The 12,559-nt window shown below is 43.5% G+C and overlaps 1 protein-coding gene across 3 annotated transcripts in view; it reads left to right on the top strand.

The window, feature by feature from the left end:
• LOC148517268 (matrix metalloproteinase-21-like) overlaps positions 1 to 12,559 on the top strand; it is a 149,848-nt gene that overhangs the window by 117,287 nt on the left and 20,002 nt on the right. For all 3 annotated transcript variants that reach the window (XM_088479015.1, XM_088479013.1, XM_088479014.1), the window contains exons 3-4: positions 4,661 to 5,309; positions 10,095 to 10,234. In XM_088479015.1, the coding sequence (XP_088335141.1) occupies positions 4,661 to 5,309; positions 10,095 to 10,234 (789 nt within the window). The remainder of the gene's footprint in view (positions 1 to 4,660; positions 5,310 to 10,094; positions 10,235 to 12,559) is intronic.

Here is a 12,559-nt window from a genome sequence, read left to right as displayed (position 1 = left end):
CAACCCAGTGGAGGAGAGAGGTACATGTAACAAGATAATGTAAAAAAGAAGAAGAATCACCGCAATAGTCAACCATGGAGTTAAGACCGCTAAACACAGATAGTGGGACTAATCCACCTCAATTTCGATACACTCATTAAGTCCCTCCGGACAGAGGGTCCTTAGTTTGTGTATCCAAAAGTTTTCTCTCAAGCAAATTTTTCTATATCTATTTCCACCTCTGTTAATAGGTTTAATTAGTTCAATAGTTGTTAATTTAAGGCAGGCAGGATTCTTATTGTGTTTTTCTGCATAGTGGCGAGATAGACTGTGTAACTGAACACCCTTAGTAATGTTCCTTCGGTGTTCTAAAAATCTATTTTTGACCATTCTAGTAGTTCTGCCAACATACTGTCTATGGCACCCACACTCCAACAAATAGATGACATAGACAGAATTGCAATTGATAAACGAGTTAATAGAGAACTGCTCTCCTGTAATGGTGCATGAAAAAGTTTTAGCTTTGCTGATTATATAGGAACAAGTCAAGCATCTACCAGCTCCACATTTGAAACAACCTTGAGGCTGTACAGCTAACCCACAGTTGTCCCTAGATGCCTCTTTCCCTCCTTTCAATGAAAAGTGGCTAGGGGCCAAAATGTTATTAAGGCTCTCAGCTCTTTTAAAAATCACAGTTGTTTTGTTAGGAATAGACTCTTGTAATAATCGATCAGTTAAGAGGACTGGAAAATTCTTATTAATAATTGCCCTAATTTGAGTGGCTGATTTATTAAATTTGGATATAAATTTTGGGGCAGAAGCTACCATTCCAAGCGACCTATCAGTCTCTCTTTCCTTCGATGTTGTAATTCCTACATTCTTAGGTAGAATTAAATCTTCTTGTTTTAAGTTTCTAGCATGATTAAGAGCTTCATTCAACAAAGGGTCAGGATAGTTCCTATCCTTAAATGCCTGAAATAACTCTTTTGATTGAATCTCAAAATCGGAGTCTTTTGATCAGTTCCTCCTAATCCATTTTAGTTGCCCTCTGGGTATATTGTTAACCCAGGGTTTGTAATGGCAACTTTCATAATGTAGATAGTTGAAAGAGTCAACTTCTTCTCTAAAGGTTATGATGACATCATCTTCAATCAACAGTTGAATATCCAAGAATATAATATCTGTTTTGCCCACACAGTTGGTATATTCTAAATTAAATTGATTTTGATTGAGAAGCGTGACAAAATGTGTAATAGAGTGCTCATCACCATCCCAAATGAAAAATAGATCATCTATGAAACAGCCATAGAAGATGATCTTCGCACCGAGCTCCCCGCCCCACACATATGTGTGTTCAAAGGCCCCCATATAGAGGTTCGCGAAGCTTGGTGCGAATCTCGTCCCCATGGCCGTCCCAAGAATCTGGAGATAAAACGTGTTATTGAACGTAAAATAATTATGAGAAAGAATAAAACAAATAGAATCAATAATAAAAATATGCTGCCTCTCTGAGATGTTGGGATCTGATTTCAATATATTTTCAATCACTCTCACACCTTCAGTGTGTGGATGTTAGAATAAAGTGTTTTAACATCACATGTCACAAAGTTATATGAATCTCTCCATTTAATGTTCTTAATATATTCTAAAAAATGAGAAGTATCCCTGATATATGACCTCAGAGAGGCAGCATAAGGGTGTAAATAATAATCCACAAAATGTGATAGGTTACTTGTGAGGGACCCTACACCAGAGATAATGGGGTGACCAGGGGGAGTGACTAGTGTTTTGTGAATTTTGGGGAGGTGATAGTAAGTGGGAATAATAGGATATTTGGGAAACAGATAATTAAATTCATCCTTGGTGATAATATAATTCTCCAAGGCCTCATCAAGTAAAAGTCTAAGTTCTGATTGAACTGCTTCCGTAGAGTTATTTTTAATGACAATATAAGTGTCTTTATCCATAAGCTGGCGATTAGCCTCTTTAATATAATCGCTTGTGTCTTGGATAATGATCCCTCTGCCTTTATCAGCAGGTTTAATTGTCAGAGAGGGATCATTAGCCAACTCTTTAAGAGCTTTCCTTTCTTGTATCAGGAGATTATCTTTATACTTTGCTTTCTTTTTTTACTTTCAACATAATTTATTAAAATCTCTCATGGTCATTTTATTTTTAGTTTGATGTATTGATATTAGTTTGGAGGTTGTAGACACCTCTTCGCAAATTGCTGCAATCTTGTTATGATTTCGATCAATTTAATATATATGTGAAGGGCATTTTGGTTTCTAGTGCCATCAGATTTATTTGAATTTTTGAATATCTTGGAATATATCTACCTCCCATTTACAACTTTGAGTGTTCTTAACCAGTGCTTAGGATATCCCTACCCCCCCTTCCTTATATGCTTCAATTCCAGAGTAAGGTCAGACCTTGGGCAAGTGTGCGTGAGGCTGCGATTGTAATTGATGTTACCGATGGTTTCGTAGTCTTGCTAAGTATTACGGATGTGTGTAAGGTAAGGTGGGCGTCCTTATGTTAGGCTGCATATGGCATTGCGATTGCAGACATTAGCATATATTTGCAGTGAAACTGCGTGCGTAATCGCTATTGCCATCGCAGTTGCGATCAGTAGTGAATCAGGCCCATAGTTGGATATAGCTGTTAATAAAAATAAACAAAGCAGGGTATAAAAATAGCGCAGGTGATTTTTGGTTGGACGGACTTTAAAAGAGGTCACTGCAATGAAATTAATATGATCAAATATATAAATGTTTTTAGCTCCCCCACCCCCTATGAGTAGGATGAGGAAGCAGAGCTATCACTGTCCCTCTCTCGCATCAAAAAAATAAATACAGTATATATATAATTCTAAATGTATAAAACAGGCAAAGTGTGAGCATAAATATGACCAGCGAGAATAAACATCCTCTTCACACATCTCCACCAAGCACCGTGTGTACACAGCATGGATCTCACATTGGTATGGATGTACATTAATCTCATATACCTCTCACACTTCCACAGTAATTATCTTTGATAACAGCCATGAGCCCTGTAAGGCCACCCAAGAAAACCTGAGGAACAAAAGCATATTTCGAGAGACTCAGAATAGCTGATTAACATACAGCATAGTCATGATCAGGGTCAGATACACTGGTGGGTTCAACGCAGTCTTATACCCCTTTTCCACTGCCCAAATAACCCTGGTTATTGCTGGGTCTACCAGGGTTGCAGTTTGGTGTAAAAGGGCCTGCGAAAAATAACCCGGGTCAAGTGACCCGGGAATCTGACCCTGGTCATCACCAGGGTCGAACCCGGCGAGGAACTGGGCAATGGTGTGGTGTCAGTGGCGCGACCTGGGTCACGATGACCCGGATCATGCCTTAAACCAGTGGATTGGCTGGCTTCAGTAGTCGCTGGAATGAAAGCGGTAAAACCTGGATCCAGCCGTGCTCAGTATCCCGGGTTGGAGATGGGTTTTTTGGTGGAAAAGGGGTATTAGTGGAATCTTCCTCTCACCAATACTAATAAGTCAGTGAGCCTCATATTACTAGGGCTCCCACCATTTGTTCGCTCAGAGCTATCATGTTACTTACAGTTATTGGACAACTTGGCCGGACAGTCTCCATAATGGCCTCTGTGCACCACAGGAGTGATTATTCATGGTCATTTTGGTGGTTTTTGAGCTACACACACTCCAATATATCTCCCAACTGTCCCAATTTATGCAGGACAGTCTGGATATGAGGGCTCTGACCAAGCTGATTTGCCAGCCACTGGACACTTTTGTCCTATGGGTCAGAAGGTTGGGTGGTATGTCCAGTTCACTGCCACTCTGCTACACAAAGCAAAGAAGAATGGGTGTTGTGCTCACCTGCTACTGGTTCATGCAGCAATAAAAGGGTGTTTTGTGGGGAGGGAAGGGAGGTAAGGTGAGGCTTAGCACTAAAGAAGTGCTAGGCCAGTTTCCATGGTGTGGTCATGTGCCCATCATGAGATGATGTGGAATGTGATAGTTAGCTAACTCCCCAATATGTCTGAAATATCACAGTGTGGGGGAGATACATCAAGCCTTGGAGAGAAATAAAGCACCAACCAATCAGCTTCTAACTTTTTATGTTACAGGCTGTGTTTTAAAAAGGATAGTTAAAAGCTGATTGGTTGGTACTTTATCTCTCTGAAAGGTTTGATACATCTCCCACACGGGATGTAGTTATGAGACCGGCGGCTGCAATGCTGCTGGTCTCAATACCGACAGGGAAAATCCCGACAAGGGACTATATTAATCAAGACGCCGGAACGCCGAAGGATGCCTGCCCGAACTAGGTAAGTCCAGGGCGCCCTTAGCGTTAGCCGCTGGGGGGAGGGTTAGGTTTAGGGAGCGTAGCAGGGTTAGGTTTTGGGGGGAAGGTTAGGGTTAGGCACCACTGGGGGGGGGTTAGGCACTAAGGGGGGAGGGTTAGGTTTAGGCACGAAGGGGGGGTTAGGTTTAGGCTATAAATGTGCACCCTTTATCTGGATTTACTCATAATTCTAAATGAAGGTGAACTTACAATATTCACATTTGAAATGAATACATGCATATTTTTGAGATGTATTAATAATTATTTTATATAAAATAAGCTGTGGTTTAGTTATAGAGATTCTAATTCCCTCTTTTTATTTATCCCCCTAACAGCAATACCTTGTGAAATATGGATGGGTAAAACCTGTAAATTGGGAAGAACAGGCATTTGGAGAGTTCCTTGAACTTGACAGAGCTCCACAAGATGTTTCTCTGCTCATCTCAGAAGGAGAATCAGAAAAGCGGGCCATCTTCACCTCTAATAAGATGGAGATGAGTACATCATTTTCAGAGTCTTTGAAAAAATTTCAAGAAGCCAATGGACTGAATGCCACTGGTTTCCTAGACACCGCAACCAAGCTGGCCATGAACAAACCCCGTTGCGGTGTTCCTGACCACAAAGCCCCATCTAAACGTAAAAATGCAACTCTGGGTCTCTTTGCTGCAAAAGAAACCCACCATGATATCGTACAGACAGAGAACTCTCCACGTGCAAAAAGAAGTGTCCTATCCAGACTGGTCGACCACTACAGAAGAAAGCGGGATAACCAAGATGCTGTGGAGAATGGAAACTTCATGAGTTTTCCCAAGAGAACGTTGAAGTGGAGACTGATGGGAGAAGGGTACAGCATGCAGCTGACCATCGACCAACAAAGGAAAATACTTAACACTGCTTTCCGCATGTGGAGCGAAGTGATCCCTCTGCAGTTCGTGGAGGACCTCTCTGGAGATGACATAGACATTCGAATTGGCTTTGGCACAGGCAGGTTAAACCTCTTCCACATTGATATTGCAATGTAAGACTTCTCAAAGGAAAGATCACTCTTAGGGCAAGCAAATATCTACAATTTCTCTAAGTATTTACTGGTTGAAGAATCTTTTATTCTGAAGCATACAATACCTTAGGTCAGGGGTCTTCAACCTTTGGCCCTCCAGCTGCTGTGGAACTACACATCCCAGCATGCCCTGCCACCGTTTTCATATAACAGCATGCTAAAACTGTGGCAGGGCATCCTGGGATCTGTAGTTCCACAGCAGCTGGACGGCCAAAGGTTGAGGACCCATGCCTTAGGCTATCTCCTTGATTACAGCAGGAGGAATCCATATCTAGGGAGCGTTACACAATATAATTGGGGTGACATAATTCACAGTACCCATCAGGTGTACCTGACTATTAGGAAAGAGAATGCATTTTATTCCACCTCCCAGCCTCTATACACATTTTGGATAAAAGAAAACAATATGGCGATGTAAATAAATTAAAAAAATTTAGAAAATAGAATAAATGTTGTCTCAAAACAAAAGAGTAGATATATATATAGATATATACACAAAGAAAACAGCGGCACTCAAAGGACTGTAGTGAGGAAGACTCACGACTCAAATAGGTCAAAGTTCAACGTTTCAGTCTGACAACTTTTATCAAGAACAAAGCAGAAGTGATATATTTTTGTCTAATTTTTAACCATTGGATGGCACCCGGGCAAGTATCCTAATATTGTGGAGTGCTGGCGTTTTTTGTAATATATATATATATATATATATATATATATATATATATATAAAGGGCAATACTGCGACACTCACGGGTCTTGTAAGGAAAGAATGACTCCAACTCAGGGAACGTTCGTTCAACGTTTCAGTCTTTTGGACTTTTATCAAGAACTCGAACTCGAACTTACAAGACCCGTGAGTGCCGCAGTATTGCCCTTATACATTAAGTATCCCTATACTTCTGATGGCACCTGGGCATTTTTAAGGTTTATGTGGAGTGCTAGCCACCTTTTGCTTTATACAGTATATATATAAATATATATATATATATATAAATATATACACACACATGTAGATGATGCGACACTCTCTGGTCCTTTTCCAAAATAGTGAGACACTTATGTCATGTTAGCTTTCCAACGTGCATACCAGGGCAGCAGTATTTTAAGTCGTTGAAGTGTCGACTTGAACTTATAACACATATTTTTTATATAGGTAACCCTTTTTTAAACAAAAAATGAAATACTGGAATGTGTTGTAGAAGATGTCGCTGTTGTGGGTTGTGAACAATGACATGCTCTCTCCATTTTCACCAAACCTTTTTACCTTAAAACGTCTGAAAAGTGTTTTGGATGCAGCTTAAACTGTACAGCATAGTCCTCTCCTTGAATTTCTGAACAGCTCAGGTTACTCAGAAAATGATTTAAAAATCACTAACAATATGCTGCCATATTTCTGTGAAAGTCTGACCCGTTACCCACGGGATCAATGAAGTATAAAAGCTGCCCTTTTTCTAGCAGGATTTTCCACAGTGAACTGTTACCTCATTTATGTCTGAAGTTTTTTTTGTGTTGTAGAAAATCAGAGTAAATTATTAATCAATCTTTAATTATTAATTACCTTTGCACCCATTATATATGGCACATCAGCTCTCTTTGCTGCCTCAATGATTGACATGGTGAAGGCAGCAAAAGTCTGTAGAAATGATGGCATTCAGTTGCACGTACCATTTATTCATTTCACAATCACATGTATATGTTGAATATAGAAAGGTGTTTTAGTTACACTCCATTGCATATATAGTTTTGGGTGGGGTTTAAAGACATAAAGTAAAAAATTAAATCCATTTTTATTGCTTTACTTATCTATCCAGATTCCTTTTTTTTTTTCATTTGGGTAGAGTTGCTCATTAATGTTTTGGGAGTCCTTATTAGGAGATATTCCATTAGCAGGTCTAGGAACGCTTCCATATGTGAAGATCCTGCTATTCGGAATATGTAGCTGCAGCGCTATCCTGAAAATCCGCATACGCGTCTTATTACGCATAATCAGTCAGGAAGTTAGCATTATATTGTATTGTGCATTCAACTGATTTGTTTGTTTTATATATATAATTACAAAGTGGATATCTAATGTGCCAAAAGCGCCTTGAGTCCTTCTGGAGAAAAGCACTATATAAATATAATTATTATTATATTATTATAAAACACATGTTACTGTCTGGGTATTTGGGAACTAGCTTTTGAGGTGCATTGTTCAGGGAATCAATTTCTGTCACATTTAGAGGCCATTTACGTTCCCCAGCAATTTTGCCTAAAAACTATCACTGAATATAGCGGCAATAACAAAAGAAAACATTTTCGTGGGCAGTTTATAAAGAGTCTCTTCCCGGGACAGTGACTCCAATAAGACTCTATGGGGTATATTTGCTAAAGTGCGGGTTTTTAGAAGTTGAGATGTTGCCCATAGCAACCAATGAGATTCTAGCTATTATCTTCTAGAAGGTGCTAGATAAATGTTAAGTATAATCTGATTGGTTGCTATGGGCAACAACTCCACTTCCAAAAGCCCTCACTTTAGCAAATATACCACTATAACTCTACTGCCAGGTTCGGACTCGTCTTGCTTATTGTACATGTACAAATATAGGCTGGCAGAAAAAACTTTTGATACTTTAGCCTATAAGCTACAAAGGCTAACATCGTCACTCTTAAGCATACTTGCCAACATTCTAGTAGCCCCCTCCAGGAGAGGGCAGCCAGGTTCTGTCAGTGGGGGAAAGTGAGGGGGCGTGGTGCGGCATTGGTGGCTGTGCAGGCATGATCGCATCTTTGTGGCCACACCCCCACTATATAACGATATTACAGGCATTGTAAGGTGGGCAAGGCTACAATGGCGCAATTCAACGCAGATTGCGTCATCTCCTCCCCTTTGGACCACCTACTTGTGCCTGGCCATCCCTGGAGAATAGTCAAGTATGATCTATGGGCACTGCTGCTGCCAATGAACAGAGAGGGGCTGCTGCAGATATCTCTGATAAATAAATATTGCAGAGGGATGGGGGGGGGGCACTTTGATAAATAGGAGTTTATTAACCTTTCTGATGGTTTGGGTGGAAAAATAAAACACACTTATCTAGTGGTACTGTAGACTTCTCGGATAAAAAAACACTCCTGGGGGCATATTTACTAAAGTGAGAGTTTTTATAAGTGGAGATGTTGCCCATAGCAACCAATCAGATTTTACTAAACATTTACCTATCACCTTTTAGAAGGTAATAGCTAGAATCTGATTGATTGCTATGGGCAACATCTCCACTACCAAAAACTTTCACTTTAGCTCATTTACTGCCCTGGTTCCAAGTGAAGTGGGCAGTCCAGAGGCTTAATGGCGCATGCCCACAGCCCCGGACATCACACTGGGACCTCCTCATAAGTAGGCAAGCATGAAATAAACACATATTAAAGTTAACCTATCTAACACATATCAGTTCAGTTTGAGAATATAGTATATAGTGTGAGCTCTCCTTTCTCCCTCCCATCTCACTGCACAGCCACCACCATTGTTAATTTTTTACTTCTCTACAAAAAAATAATTAGTGCTGAAAAGAAGCTGACTCATTAGTACTCAGTAACGTGTACGTCCAAATACAAATGGTCCAACTGATCTGAGCGAACAGCTGAATAAGGCAGGGTGCTATTAATGCAGTCTTGTAACCACATACAGGGTATGATTCAGAGGTGCATGCTATTGCAGCAGTGTCCGCATCTTTTGCCGTAGTGCGACTGCAGGATTTGTACAGACGCCCACCCGCTGCGGCGCTAATTCACCAGCCAACTTTGCTCTGAATCAGGCCCACAGGGTCAGATGTGGTCATCATCCGTTCACATCCACTATTTGTCCAGTCCAGCATCAAACAGTGGAGCTGATTCAGACCTGCTCGCTAGGAAGCGATCGCTCGCAGCTGGCCGATTTATGCAATCTGCGCATGCGTATTCATCGCAATTCGCATGTGAGAACCACTGCGAAAGATCGGGAAGCGCTTGCTTGCCCAGCATAGACAGCCCAGTTGAATGAGTGACAGGAGAGGCCGTTTGGGGTGGTAACAGGGGCAGGCCACTAGAAACGGGGGAGTGTGAACGCAGGCATGCCTGAGTGTTTCAACGCCGTTTCATAGGCGTGCATAATTAACAGGCAGCGTCATAGTACACGTCACCTGGTTGTATTTCACACTGAAGTGATCGCAGTGCTTTCGGCAAGGTATAGTCAACCTCAAGTGCTGTGAGCACATCCGATGGTGCTCGATGTACCAATGTTTTCATGCACTTCCTGGAGATGACGTGCGCAAGTGGGCGTCTTATGAATGGCTGGTGGGCGTCTACTTATGCAAAGTGATCGCTCGCCAAAACATAGTGGGTGTGCTAATGCCTTGCCGTACGATAGCCTGCCTTGCTGGGCGTGCGCTGGACTTGCGTATGCTGGGAGTGAGCGAATGCATCTAGCGAGCGGGTCTGAATGAGCTCCAGTGACCCATCAGAGATACTTATCGGGATCGGCCTCTTTCTGGAACCATAAACGTAATGAAAGTTTACAGGTTGTATGGGCAAAACAGAAAAGCAAATAGTAATATTTACAAATCACACTATTATCAAATGTGAAATATTAATAAAAGGGAAATGAGTCACGTTTACAACTTTTGTTGAATAGACATTTGGATTATGAACGTATTAGTTAGATATTGATGCGTATTAATAGCTACATTGTTTGATTATAGGTCAACACCTTGGCTGCTCCCAAGCATTCGATGGAGTCGGGCAGCAGTTTGCACATGCCTGGTACCTAGGAGACATTCATTTCGATGATGATGAACATTTTGTTGGGCCAAGCAGTGAACAAGGAATCAGCCTTCTAAAAGTGAGTCTGTGAGGGTGTATTTGTACATCACGGTTTGTCCTTGAAAATTGTACTATGGATAAGGTAGTGGTTGAGCCAGGGCCAGCTCGAGGGACGTTCATGCAGTGCAGCTGCACAGGGCGGCATCAACGTGGCCGGCTCCGGAGGAGATCCCCGCCCTCCAACCAGCCACTAGTGATGAAGGGGAAGGGAGAGGGAGAGGGAAGGGGCGGCAGCGCCGCTCAGGGCGCAGCGCACTGCAGCCTTCATACGAGCCGCACCTACACAGGGTGCAAACACTCCCGGGGCCGGCACTGGCTTGAGCAGTAGAAAGTCCTGAGAAGATTAAATGGTTTCTCCATATTTTGACCCATACCTTGTTGACTAGAGATGAGCGGTTCGGATTCTGTGGAATCCGAACCGCTCTGAACATTGGGGATCCGAGTCCACCCGAACCCTCCTATTGTGTAGGGCAGAGCGCTGTGATCACAGACACAAACACACAGCCGCCAGCGGCAGCTGTGTGTTTGTTACAGCAGCCAATGAGAGTCACACAGACTCTCATTGGCTGCTGCACGGAGGGAGCCGGCTGGAGCTCACACATGAGCTCCGTCTTCCGGCTCCCTCCTCAGCGTGTGACAGCAGAGCGGACGGCGTGGGAGCGGGGATACAGGTAAGTTTTTTTTTTTTTTTACTTGTGCAAGGGCCGGGGGCGCTACTGGGGGGGGGTCTGCTACTGGGGGTCCATACTACTGGGGGGGCCTGCTACTGGGGGGGGGGCTATACTACTGGGGGGGTCTGCTACTGGGGGTGGCTATACTACTGGAGGGGGCTATACTACTGGGGGGGGTCTGCTACTAGGGGGGGTCTGCTACTGGGGGTCCATACTACTGAGGGGCTATACTACTGGAGGGGCTTACTACTGGGGGGTGGTCTGCTACTGGGGGGGTCTGCTACTGGGGGGGCCTGCTACTGGGGGGGCCATACTACTGAGGGGCCATACTACTGGGGGGGGCATACTACTGGGGGGGCTTACTACTACTGGGGGAGCATACTATTGGGGGGGCTTACTACTACAGGGGGGGGCATACTACAGGGGGGGCTAATACTGGGGCAGCCTACTACTGGGGGGGGCCTGCTACTGGGGCAGCCTACTACTGGGGGGGGCATACTACTGGGGGGCCATACTACTGGGGGGCATACTACTGGGGGGGCCTGTTAATGTGGGGCATACTACTGGGTGGCATGCTAATGGGGGGCATACTACTGGGGGGGCCTGCTAATGGGGGGCATACTACTGGGTGGCCTGCTAATGGGGGGCATACTACTGGGGGGGCCTGCTAATGGGGGGCATACTACTGGGGGCATTCTACTGGGGGCACTGCATAGGGGACCCTACTACTAAGGGGACTGCATAGGGGGCACCACTGCTGGGGGCATTGTGTAAGGGACACCGCTACTGTGGGCATTGTGTAAAAGGGGCACTACTGTGGGCATTGTGTAAAAGGGGCACTACTGTGTGTCGTAACATAAATAAGAGACACTACTTTATGGTGTAATGTGAATCAGGCCCTATGTGCGGTGTAATGTGAATAAGATTGTGCACTGTGACTCTTTGGGCCGTAGCCCACTATGTAAACAAGTACTGTGACTCTGCTGGCCGTACCCACTGGGTGGGTGCACTACTTTTCATTTCTGCCACTGCTGTGTGGCAATGTGTCATAGATGTGCTTTATACTGTGGTGTCTGTTTCGTTGTGCCGCTGCTTTGTCGCTTAGTAACCAGTCAGCTCACTGCAACCTTTGGCCAATAATGTTGAAAACAATATTATAAGCTGTGATATGGTCTAAATTGACTGGAAATTAATGTTATTGAGGTTAATAATACTCTAGGAAGAAAAAAAGACCAATTTATGTGATTTTAGCTTTTTTTGTCAATTTTTGTAAAAAAATCCAAATCCAAATCCAAAGCCAGTCACCGCAGTTTGGCAAATCCAAATCCAAATCCAAAGCCGGACGACGAATTAGAACCAAATCCAAATCTGGCAAAAATGGTCCGGCGCACATCCCTATTGTTGACACAAAATGATAGCTGAATTTGATAGTAGGTGCCCCAACATTTGAAAGGCACGGGGGCCGCGGACGGCCAAGGGCCTGTGCTTCATAGCAATAGGCTGCACGGCTGCTGCACCGCACGGTTTAAGTGTAATGTGCGGCCTTTAAGTTAGAACACTGATCATTACACCTCCTCCTCCGTGTGGTGCAGGGGAGCTATAAAACACAGCCCCTGACCATCCACGGTTGCCGCTACAGTCCCAGCCTGCGCGCTCAGGAAAGAGGAAGGGAG

Source organism: Taudactylus pleione, unplaced genomic scaffold (genome assembly GCF_031769625.1).
Source record: "Taudactylus pleione unplaced genomic scaffold, aTauple2 ptg000225l, whole genome shotgun sequence".
NCBI classification, from domain to species: Eukaryota; Metazoa; Chordata; class Amphibia; order Anura; family Myobatrachidae; genus Taudactylus; species Taudactylus pleione.
This window is presented reverse-complemented; position numbering and strand designations above follow the sequence as displayed.